At 26.8% G+C, this 12,767-nt stretch overlaps 2 protein-coding genes across 2 annotated transcripts; both read left to right on the plus strand.

The window, feature by feature from the left end:
* Positions 1–962: 962 nt before the first annotated feature.
* Positions 963–7,506, plus strand: HDAC1 (histone deacetylase 1). The gene is made up of 9 exons (XM_015334938.2): positions 963–1,121; positions 2,079–2,191; positions 2,359–2,476; positions 2,570–2,943; positions 3,123–3,270; positions 3,356–3,641; positions 3,741–3,969; positions 4,069–4,159; positions 4,651–7,506. The coding sequence occupies exons 1-9, from the start codon at positions 1,073–1,075 to the stop codon at positions 4,719–4,721; spliced, it is 1,479 nt and encodes a 492-aa protein (XP_015190424.1). The 5' UTR covers positions 963–1,072; the 3' UTR covers positions 4,722–7,506.
* Positions 7,507–7,650: 144 nt separating this feature from the next.
* Positions 7,651–11,471, plus strand: LOC107073959 (putative sodium-coupled neutral amino acid transporter 10). Its single transcript, XM_015334939.2, has 6 exons — positions 7,651–8,161; positions 8,267–8,537; positions 8,621–8,757; positions 8,819–9,046; positions 9,130–9,334; positions 9,623–11,471. Exons 1-6 carry the CDS (start codon positions 7,682–7,684, stop codon positions 11,218–11,220), a joined length of 2,919 nt encoding a protein of 972 aa, XP_015190425.2. The 5' UTR covers positions 7,651–7,681; the 3' UTR covers positions 11,221–11,471.
* The last annotated feature ends 1,296 nt before the right edge of the window (positions 11,472–12,767 follow it).

Genomic DNA, 12,767 nt, shown 5'->3' on the forward strand with positions numbered 1-12,767 from the left:
GTATGTATGTATCTTTATCTTCTTACCTTTCAGTTTGAAAATGGGTGGTAGAATGTGTTTGCCGACAATTTTGATCCAGAGAGTTGGGGAAAATATTATTTTAAATTAGAAATAATAAATAAATATTTTATTTTGCATTATGCATGTATTTTTTTAAATAAAATATTTCATTTATTGTAAAATTGTTTAAAATACTATTTTTAATAATGTTTTATTTCACAATTTATCTTCAGGCCAAAGACTATTCAAAATATAATTCTTATAATTCATAGATAAAGTATTTTATTTTATATTTGAAATTATCAAAATAAAATATATTACTCATAGAAACATCATATCTTATTTGAAATATTTTTTATTTTAATTGTGAATAATTTGTTATTTAAAATAATAAATAAAATATTATTTCGATAAATATTACCCAATCTGTTTTGATCATTTTTTTTTTAAATGATTGATGACAAAATTTGTTTTAATTTATCATTGAAGTGATTGTTTTGAATAAAAGGTTGAAAACGAGCCTTAAACATATTAATTTTATATTTTAATTGCTTTCAACTACTAACTAAATTTCTATTTTCATGAATCACCTCTCAATAATTGACCAATGATTTCCCTTGTTGCTACCAATCGGAAACATCTTCTATTAGTATTTATAATAATCAAATGAATGTATTATTAAAGTAATTATAATATTAAATTAACGAATGGAACGTAATATAAAATTTCATATAATAATAACAATATTTAATTTAAAAAACAATAAATATATATACACACACACATATATATATAAATATACATGTATATATATATATTTATATATATATATATATATATTATATTATATTTATATATATATATTTAATTCTTTTAATAAGGTTCATATTTAATTCGGAAGTTCAATGCCACCTATGCGTCAAACGCGAAACTTGATCTACGTGAAGAAACGCATGCGTAAAACGGAAAGCCAGTGACGCTGTGGTCTGTTAGTAGTTAACACGGCGACACTCCGCGGTTCGCGTTTGATTCATAATTTTTGTTGTAATCATTTGAAGAAAACCTATAAAAAATGTCTACAATGTCTCACGGAAAAAAGCGAGTTTGCTATTATTATGACAGTAAGTTAAAAATAATAACTAATTTCTTAAGTGTTTAGTTGACCCGCGAAAAGCTCGTATACACACACTGATAGTCATCGAAATGTGTGTTTGTGCTGTTCGCGCTTCTATCAGCACGTACACAGCATTTATATTTTTATATTAGCTTTTTGTCTTATATTTGTTACAATAATCAAATTTTAGTTCAAAATACATAATAGCGACGCGTTGTATACATTACACGTTGAAATTTAATCATGTTATTTATATGTTTGCATGATTTTTTTATCGTTAAGTCGAGAAATTTTCAAGTAACGCTTCGTATCACCGTACTTTTCAGAGGCAAGTTGGCGTCAGCCATAACACTACGGATTACCGATGTACACTTGAAAATCTCTCACGTTATATGCATGTATTGTGATATTTGTTGACATTATTGAAATTATTGAAATTATTTAAAAAAATAGGTACTTCTTGTATAATTATTGCAATTTACAATTTTAATTCTGTCGTTTCTAATTCGAAGTAATCTAATATGAAAATGTAACACTCATGATTTATGATTTTTCTGTATAAAATTTTAGGCGATTAACTAATTTTTACTGAAGAAATTGCTTTTACTTTTTTATATTTTTTTATCTTCCATTTACTTAAAATAAAATAATATTTTATTAATTTATCATTGATTTACGGTTTCGTTTTGGTTAAGAAAGTTGTAGGTTATATGAGGAATATTTAAATTTATTCAGAAAAATTCAATTCACGTCATAGCTATTATTTCATTCATCAATATTCGTAATTGTGTTCGACCAATGTTTAGTCTGAAAATATATATCTATAAATATTATCAAATCTATATACGTAAATCTCGAGATCTTCAGATAAACTTCAGTGCACCGTAGCATCGTACCTTCAGTAACTAATAACAAAATTATTGTTACAAACATGATTAAATGTGTTTAATTAATTAATTTTCAGGCGATATTGGAAATTATTATTATGGTCAAGGCCACCCTATGAAACCACATCGCATAAGGATGACACATAATTTACTACTGAACTATGGTCTTTACAGAAAGATGGAAATTTATGTAAGAATTGTCACTTGTTAGTTTATCTGTTAGTAACAATGAGATAATTGATGTTACAAAATTATGATAATTACAATGATTACAAAAAACACTTTCATAAAGTGTTTTTTTTTTTTTTTTTTAATAATTATTATTAATTATTCATAATTTATTTTTTTTTTATATAGAGACCACATAAAGCTACTGCTGATGAAATGACAAAGTTCCATAGCGATGAGTATATTAGATTTTTAAGATCTATCAGGCCAGACAATATGTCGGAATATAACAAACAAATGCAGAGATGTAAGAATCGTATTAATTTAAATATTTGTTATACATTTGTCTGTAATTTTTTATATATTTAAAAACAATAATATTTAACTATTTGAAAAATAGTTAACGTGGGTGAAGATTGTCCAGTTTTCGATGGTTTGTATGAATTCTGCCAATTGTCAGCCGGTGGTTCTGTAGCAGCTGCAGTAAAACTTAATAAACAAGCATCAGAAATTTGTATTAATTGGGGTGGTGGATTACATCATGCTAAGAAGAGCGAAGCATCAGGCTTCTGTTATGTAAATGACATTGTACTCGGAATTTTGGAATTACTTAAATATCATCAAAGAGTTTTATACATTGATATCGATGTTCATCACGGTGATGGTGTTGAAGAAGCATTTTACACAACGGATAGAGTAATGACTGTTTCTTTTCATAAATATGGAGAGTATTTTCCTGGTACGGGAGATCTCAGAGACATTGGTGCTGGCAAGGTAAGAAGTTAAATAAATTAATTTTAAAACTAGAATTACAGACAGTTGAAACGTAGCTATATCTACCAAAACCAGTCAAAATGACTGGTTTGGTAGTTCTAGTGTTACAAAATCAAAGATCATTTTGCTTAATTATAATAAATTATCTTTTAATTCATTTTATCTTATCTTATGAATAGGGTAAATATTATGCAGTCAACATACCTTTACGGGATGGCATGGATGATGAAAGTTATGAGTCCATTTTTGTACCCATAATTTCAAAAGTTATGGAAACTTTCCAACCGTCAGCAGTTGTTTTACAATGTGGAGCAGATTCCTTAACAGGTACATTTAATATATATGTGCAATTACATTTCTAACATTTTTACGCATTTATTATTATTGGATATTAATTTGTTATTTGTAATAGGTGATCGACTTGGCTGTTTTAATTTAACAGTAAGAGGACATGGTAAATGTGTAGAATTTGTTAAGAAATATAATCTACCATTCTTAATGGTTGGAGGAGGTGGCTATACAATAAGGAATGTATCTAGATGTTGGACGTATGAAACATCTGTTGCTCTAGGAACAGAAATAGCTAATGAACTTCCATATAATGACTATTTTGAATATTTTGGACCTGATTTCAAGTTACATATAAGCCCATCAAATATGGCTAATCAAAACACACCTGAATACCTTGAAAAGATAAAGTAATTATTAAGTTATTATATATATATATATATATATATATACATATATTAAGTTATGAAACAACCAAATTATATGTTCATCGTTTTATTTTATCGTAGAACAAGATTATTTGAAAACTTAAGAATGTTGCCTCACGCGCCGGGTGTTCAAGTGCAAGCAATTCCAGAGGATGGTGCTGTTATCGAAGATTCCGAAGCAGAGGAGAAAATAAATCCCGACGAAAGATTATCGCAAAGAGATTTAGACAAAAGGATACAACATGAAAATGAATATAGCGATAGCGAAGACGAGGGTGATGGTGGTAGAAGAGACAACAGGTCTTTCAAAGTATGTTCTGCTTTATTGTTACATAATATACTGTTAAAGCATAGACAATAAATAATCATATTTTATATTATCGTTATATTAAAGTATTATCTTCTAAAGAATTCCAGAAAACGACCAAGACTGGAAAAGGGTCAGGAAGGTATAGATAGTGATATAAAAAAGGAAGAGGATATCAAATCTGAAGTTAAAGGTATTTATCGCATTGTTATTAAAACGCTAAACCCCTATCAATAATTTACGATACCTTTTTTTATACCATAACTTTAACTAAAGTTATATTTTTATCATTTAATGAAAATAATATTAATAGAGGTTCTCGGTTAAATAATAAATGAGACAAAATGTTGAATCCTTTTGTTATTACATGATTTGACGCAAGTATACATTTCATATAAATTCACTCATAAAAATACGTATTGTTGCATTGTATGACTTCCTTTATATCGTCGTTCAATATCGGGTCTTTACATAAACGACCCGATAATAGTTATATTCATAATTATTGCAAAGTTAGAAAGAAAAATAATATAGAAAACAACATTTTAATTTCAAATTTAAAACCGATTAATTTAATTTAAAGAGAATATAAAAAATAATGTAAAGGATCTTTATATTTTTTATTATTTCTATTTTTATTTTTTTTTTAAATAATTATATAATAAATGTTATTTTATATTTTAGAGAATGATAAGGACGAAAAAATGAATGTTTCGAATGAAGAGACGAAAAAAGATGGTGGGGCGAATCCCTGATAAATAATAGCATCTACTCGACGGAATTATTACAGAGGTCTTTATTTAAATCGAATTTAAATAAGCTTAGGTAACTTATGTGCTAAAGGGGCACGTGATGTACAGATATTTGTTACCTTAAGACCATCATCCCATAATCCGAAAATCACTTTTTTTTCGACTTTTATACGATAGAAACAAAAGATATATACTTGATTATAAGTATTCGATTATATTCGTTCGTAAAACATAATAACTTATACTGAGAAACACGTATATAAGCGTGATTTTGATTTTCTTTGAAATTTTTGTATATTCTTTTGTATTATTATTATTATCTTTATTTTTCCTTCATAAATATTTATTAGAGCAATTTTGATGAAAAGAAAACATTTAAATTTATTTAAATATTCTTAAAATATTTATAGTGACTTAAATTTTTTTTAAATATATTTCTTAAATTATTAATTAATTCCTTCAGACATAGATCGGTAATACGAACGAAATCATAAAGTTCTTGATACCAAGGTAACAGTCAATTCTAACATATACTCTACAAATATCATATATATCAATTTTAAAAAGAAATGTTCTATGTGATCGAATTGATTGTCTATCTTATCCATTTCTCAGGATATTATTTCAATTGAATGACGACATGACAAGTTGACGCGCAATTTAACATAGGTGCATTACAGTACGTTCACACTATCCAGGTTTTTTGACCGTATTTTGATAATTTTGCTAAATCTGCGCCGAATGTTAATAAAAGTCCGCCTTTACACACATCAAAACATGTTGGGATGCGAGCATGCATCAACTCCGAGGTTTTATGAAATGTGCATCAATTTCAATTTGCTTCCACATTATTGATTCTTCTCATCGTATTTATTGCGTGATATTAATGTCAAAACACTTTTTGTTGTATTGTTGTAAGTACTTCTGATACCGATTTAAATACATTGTGACATGTATCATGAAACTTAGGAATCGATACACACATCCCAACATGTTTTAACATTTTAATAGTACGAAGGACTTAACGTTCACACGATGCAATTTCTCGATCACGTGTTAATCTTTCCTTAAAGTTTTTTGTTATGTTTGTTTAAATAATCCAAGTTCACTATATCTATGCTGCTGCTACTGCATCTACTGATAAGATCTTATAAGATATTTTCTTTATCCAAATATTCAAAATTATCTGATCAATAAGACTTTTCTGTATACGGTTGACCAAACGATATCATGTGAACATGTACATATAAACGTATGCCCTATTAAAGAAGACAGTAAAAAACAGATTTAAAAAAAAAACAAATCCTGTTTGGTGTCATGTGAACGGTCTGTTTGCTAGATTAGTTAATGCAAAGGGATCATGGGATAATAAAATTTTTTGCTTCCTATTTCTATTCTTGTACATAATATAATGCTAATATTAAAAAAGAAATGAAATTCTCTACACGCAATAATAATATTAATAATTATAATTATATCATAATGATGATTGCAAACGAAAATGACACAACAACAAAATAATAAAATGAAAACAAAAGATAAATCACATATTCACTTTAGTATATAAAATATATTATTTTATATGCAAGATATAAAAAAAATCATATTTGATGGTAAAGAATGAAAAACAAAGATAAGAAATATCGAATGACAGATTTTCAAGTGTAGGTATAGTACATAAGAATATTTATAATAAGCGAAAGTAATCGTAAGAGTTCAAATTTATCAGTACGACTAGACCTACTTTTATTCTTGATGTTAGTGGATGTTAAATCGCTCTCGTGAGAAGGAAAACATTAAAAAACATAACTGATAAAAACCGCCTCTGGTAGGCTATTATTAATTAACGAAATTATTATTATTATTATTATTATTAATATTATTATTATTATTATCATTATTATTATCATTATTATTATATTCAAAATCGACAACCACCCGTTAATAAAGTTTTTAAATCTTTCTTGTAAGAGCGAACGTCCATTGCTAACCAATATGTACAGAAATCTACTTTTTCCACCGAATGGATCGGACCAGTGCGCAATTATCTAATATGAATGATCCGATCTTTGAATAAAAAAGAAAACGAAAAGAAAAAAAGTAATAATAATAATAACATTCATTTACTTAGTCAAAGTAATTAATTATCCATCACACAAAGAAAAAATAATTCAATGTAATGATAGTATACTTATTATGCCGGATTTTTTTGAGATAGATAAAATAATGATATATTTATGCCCAAATATTAAAATACACATATACGGATGTTTTTAAATATTTATAATAAAAGAATAAAGAAATTTCTACGCGTGAATACAATTATTCTATAACTTGAAATTAGAAAAAAATTGAGATGAATGAATTGAAATTTAAATATACCACTCGAACTACTACGTGCATGTCGCGTCACGTGTAACCAATAACCATGTTTGTTTATCAAAATGGTGACAGTTCAAAGTCATCGGCAAACGTCGTCTTCGCGATTTTACAAAGTATGCGTAGCAAAGAATGATTATTGTCAAAAACGTGACAAACATTTTATATATATAATTTGACCTCATTTAGTATGATAAACGTTTTCATAAACCATTTTTCTTATCTAATAGTCAAAAATATAATACAACTAAAGTTCCATATTTCTAACCTCAACATTAAAAACAACACAAGTTTTATTGGCGGGACGACAATTTAATTGTATATTTAAGTAAGAGATATATCTATATATATACATATATATATATATATTAAGAAATAAAAGGATAATTTATTTATTGTGATAATATAATATTTTTTAAATTATTAAAAAGAACAAGAGTGGAGAAGTATACACAAATTCTTAAGAAACTTATACAAGAGATTTGAAGATCAGGAGAAAATTAATGAAAGATTAATTATCTTCTAAAAATAAACGTTTAGAGATTATTTGATATTATTCTACGACATTATATTTATTCTAAATAATGGCCCATTTATCACACGTTATGACACTCGCTAATAGTATTATCGGCGTAAGTGTTCTCGCCATGCCATTTTGTTTTAAACAATGCGGCATTATTTTAGCTGCATTGATTCTTTTATTGTCTAATTTTCTATCTCGTTTTGCTTGTCATCTTCTTATTAAGTCATCGGTAATGTCAAGAAGACGTAATTTTGAGCTACTTGCTTTTTATGCGTTTGGCTATATGGGCAAATTTTTAGTTGAACTTTTTATTATTGGATTCCTCGTTGGTACGTGCATTGCATTTTTTGTCGTTGTTGGTGATTTGGGACCACAAATTGTTGGGAAACTGATAGACAAAAAACCTGATGATATAAGAACTAGTCTACTTTTAATAACAAGTATTTTTATAATATTACCGTTGGGTCTATTAAGAAACATTGATAGTTTATCGAGTATTTGTACCGCTACTGTTGGTTTTTATGCTTGCCTTGTTTTGAAGGTAAGAATTCTATAAATATTGCAAACAAGTATTATGTGTTATTTACTTCATATACTTTGTTACTACAAGATTTATTATGTTTTATAATAATTTTTATATTGGCAGGTATTCACCGAGTCAATACAACACATATTTGCGGGTGATTGGACGAATAACGTATACTTTTGGAGATCCAGCGGTATTCTTCAATGTTTGCCAATATTTTCTATGGCTCTTTTTTGCCAAACACAGTTATTTGAAATATATGAAACCATTCCAAACGTATCACTCGAAAAAATGAACGATGTTGTACGAGGCGCATTAAATATCTGTACTTTGGTATATTTATGCGTTGGTTTCTTTGGTTATATTGCATTCTGTACACAACCGTTCACAGGTACGCTTTTATTATATAGATATTAATAAAAAGAAATTAAACTATTTATAATAAAAATAAACTTTCTTTTTCTTCATTCACAGGAAATATACTGATGAGCTTTGAACCTAGCATATCATCAGATATGATTAAGATGGGATTTTTTTTCTCTGTAGCTTTTAGTTTTCCGCTAGTCATTTTTCCTTGCCGTGCAAGTCTGAATTCTCTCTTGTTTCGTCGGGTATGCATATAGATAATATGACGAATCTATTGAATATGGGCATTATTGTTAGAACTTTTAGGTACACACTCACGAACCGTCTATGAATTACATGCCAGAAGTAAGATTTAGATGTCTTACCATTGCGATAGTATCTTTTTCTGTAATTACTGGTATATTGATGCCAAATATTGAATTCGTACTTGGTTTAGTTGGATCTACGATTGGTGTTATGATATGCTTAATGTTTCCTGCAGCATTTTTCATATCCATGAGCAACAAACATACAAATGAAAGATTATTAGCACAGGTAATAATTATAATGGAAAGCCCATATCGACAATCATATTTATTGTAAATATTATTTTAATTATTTATTACTTTTCATTTAAGGCGATTCTATTCGTTGGCGTTTGGATAATGGTTCTTGGTACATATGCCAATTTGTATGCAATGGAAGAATCTTCTAATACCAAAATTGGCATAACGACTGATAGATCGCTTAATCAATTAGATAATTTACCATTACATTTTAATAAAGAAGATATTCATATGATACCTGTTTCTAGTAATCCTAAAATTCTATCGAACGTTAAAGGTATGGTAAGAAATCATATTATAATATGATATTAAAGTGGATGATCACTTAATTGCAACCTGAATTGTTTGTTAACCGGTTATTGAAAAAGATACAATTTTATAAATTTGAAACACAATTTTTCTTGTATTTATTCTCTTAGATTTTCGTTATTCGAACATATGTTTCTTGTCCAAACATAAAAATCTTTCACGAAAGTATTAGTTATCCGATTTTTTCGCAATCGGAACTGTTCATTAAACGATCACCCACAGTATATAATTATTTATATGTTATTTTTAATTGTAGAAAAAGTAATACATGTATTACCAAAAATTGAAATGATGGTTGAAAATAAACATTTCGGTGATATTCGTCAAGAACCTCCAGTTCCTGTCGAACGCGTTGCTGTTGCAGAGAAGTTGATGCTAGAAGAACGAAATCCTGCTGAAAATGTAGGAGCTAGTTTTGCTCCGGAAATTAAACAAATTATTGGAAAGATCAAAACAATAGATGAGCACCTCAATGAAGAACCTAAATCTGTTATAAATAATAGTAAATTGATAATGCATGAGAACTTTGTAACGTCAAAGGCTAATGAAAACATTAATATAATTAAATCTAAAATGACTAATGAAATTTTAAAAATTGATAATCCTCTAAATTCTGATGCAATAAAAAAAGAAGATTCTGAACTAGCTGCTGAAGAAGAAATTGCTGATACAAAGGTGATAACAAAAAATGAAAAGCATCGACAAAATTTAGAAGAGCAAGCATTAGAAAATTTGGAAATGTTAAAGGAACAGGAAAAACTAGAGGATCTTCAAGAAAAAAAGCAAGAATTAGAAATAGAAATAGGGAAAATAGAAAAGCATATAGAAGAGTCCATAAAGAATGATAAGAACAATGATAACGATAAAACAAATATTATACAAAAATTTAATTCAGATAAAGTTGAAAATATTAATAAACGGAGCAAAATTAGTAAAAATTTTGATAAAAGCAAAATTTTAAAGAAATATACAATTGGAACGAACATCAATGAAAATGTTCTAGAAATACCAAATATTAAAAACGTAAATAAAAATATTGTACAGGATACAAATGATTCTAAACAGTTAATCGATACAAAGAATAACAACAATATTCAAAATGTAGAAAAAATAAATTTGAAAGAAGACAAGAATACAGATCAACTACATTCAACATCACATTATCAAGAGAAGTTCAATACAACGTTTGATAATATTATTAATAAGTCAAAGGGAAATATTGTAAGTGCTTTAAATAAAGGAATTTTAATAAAAACTTTATCAAAGAACAAAAGAGACATAGAAATATCACAGGGTAAAAAAGAAAGTATCGTCAATGAAATGAATAAGTCTGATGAAATATTAACGCAAAATCAGAATATTGTGCCTCTTATGTTACAGAGTAAAAGTGAAACTAACGTTAATAAGTCTGAACAATTAACTGAAAAAAGTGATAATGATATTCAAGTAATGCGAAGAGATATTTTAGAAAATCATGATAGAGAGAAGCGAGAAGTCACCAACATTAACATTTCTCCTGATGCTTCGACCGAAAAAATACAATCTTTCGTGAAAGATATTTCTATGAATATCGATCGTATAAAATGTAATAAAAAATCAGACGATTCGCAGCTAGAAATAGTCAATATACCCGAAAAAAAATTTAAGTCAAAATTACCAGAAGAAACGACTATTCAATCTATTCCAACATCAATTAAAACCACCACTTATTTATCTTCGAAAGAGAATGAAGAATTTACAAAGAAACCAATTTTAGTAATAAATCCAGATATAACCATTAAAAATGAATATATTAAATTAAAGCAAAGAGATTTGAAAACTTTAAATACGGATTATCAAAACAGAAACTCATGACCGTTAGAATGTGTAATATATTATTTTTAATTATCAATGTTTAAAAGGATTTATTTGTAAATTACTAAAATATGTTTCTTTGCTTTTTCTAAATATTAAGCTAAAAAATGATTTAAAATATTGTGAAAGAGATATTGAATATAATGAAAATAACTAAAGATCGCTATGAAAATACATATTGTAATTCAAATAACACTGTCAATGTGTGATGTCAAGTTTAAATTATTATTAATTATATAAATTAATAAACAGTTTTGTAATTCTACTATAATTTAAAAAAAGAAGAAAGATTTATCTTTCGTTTGTTAATGCAAACTAAAGTTAGGATAATTATTTATTTTTAAAATTTTCTTCTTAAAATTTTAACCATTCCATAAAATAATGAAATTCATCAAATCATTTATATATTTGTAAGACTTAAGAGATCGTTTTATATGGTATACTATATCATATAAATTCAATTAGAATTTTAACTAAACCAGAAAATTCAGGTTAAAAAAATTATGTTTTTATATTATAATATGTATAAAAAAAACAGTACATTAAGTGCTTGAAAATAGCCAAATATAAATCTATTTTTACATAATATAACAATATCGATTACTTCACTTGTAAATAGATCTTGAATAAACGTATAAATCTTTTTTATTACGTATACGGAGTTCGCAAAAAAAATGTATATATATTCAAGGAAAAGAAAAATTTGTATGAATACTATAATATTAAACTTATTCAGATGTTTATTAGAATCTAAGAATTAACAGAACTTTTACAATTTTAATTCATGTTAAAATAGGTTTCTATTAGTTTTTAGCTTATATGAATATAAATTTACAAGGATGGCTAGAATGAAAAGGTGCAATTTAGTTTCCTGCACATTTTTCTGATTTAATACCTGTAGATTTTTACCTATGGGGGACATTCATAAAAATGTTTGCATATTGTAGAAAACCTACTGAACTAGCTAAACTAGCTAAACCTTTATAGAAGAAATGGAAAATGTATGTGCAGTAACCCAATTGGATATATTAGTCAACATTGCCCTACAAACAAAAGTTATTGTTTACCGTAAAAATAAAACTAAAGTATATTACTCTGAACATCTATTGTAATTATAAAAGTAAAAGAACTGATATTAATTTCGTGATCTCTGAATAAATTTAATATTAAAATTTAATACAAATTTTTCTTTTCTTTGAGTATAAATACAATTTTTCTGCGAACTCTGTATATATATATATATATGAACGTAGAAGTCTCAAACAATTTCCTATACGTTTATCCAAAACAAAACAGTAAATACGAAGAAAAAAAAGAGAAGGTCGTGGACGTTAGTACTTGGAAAAAAAATGTTTACCACGAAAAAAAATTTGTTGCTGTGTTGAGAACAGTATATCTTCTAATTTTCGTTTATTATCAAAAACTAAAAGAAGGTCGAGGAAAGAAAGGAGAATAAGGAGAAGGAGGAAGAAGAAAGTATAAACATATTTTCTATTTCAAGATTTTTATTATCTTAAGTAACCATTAAATGAACTTTTTTCAAATTT

Source organism: Polistes dominula, unplaced genomic scaffold (genome assembly GCF_049000335.1).
Source record: "Polistes dominula isolate Pdom_NZ unplaced genomic scaffold, Pdom_raw_medaka contig_31, whole genome shotgun sequence".
Taxonomy (NCBI): domain Eukaryota; kingdom Metazoa; phylum Arthropoda; class Insecta; order Hymenoptera; family Vespidae; genus Polistes; species Polistes dominula.

What these genes read in the sequence shown, in the direction of transcription:
- LOC107073959 (XM_015334939.2), top strand. Translation starts at nt 7,682, where the DNA reads ATGGCCCATTTATCACACGTTATGACACTCGCTAATAGTATTATCGGC. An exon ending in CTGTACACAACCGTTCACAG is followed by an intron (nt 8,538 to 8,620) that starts GTACGCTTTTAT and finishes CTTCATTCACAG; the next exon opens with GAAATATACTGATGAGCTTT. An exon ending in ATTCTCTCTTGTTTCGTCGG is followed by an intron (nt 8,758 to 8,818) that starts GTATGCATATAG and finishes TAGAACTTTTAG; the next exon opens with GTACACACTCACGAACCGTC.
- HDAC1 (XM_015334938.2), top strand. Translation starts at nt 1,073, where the DNA reads ATGTCTACAATGTCTCACGGAAAAAAGCGAGTTTGCTATTATTATGAC. An exon ending in GAGACATTGGTGCTGGCAAG is followed by an intron (nt 2,944 to 3,122) that starts GTAAGAAGTTAA and finishes TCTTATGAATAG; the next exon opens with GGTAAATATTATGCAGTCAA. An exon ending in GAGACAACAGGTCTTTCAAA is followed by an intron (nt 3,970 to 4,068) that starts GTATGTTCTGCT and finishes TATCTTCTAAAG; the next exon opens with AATTCCAGAAAACGACCAAG.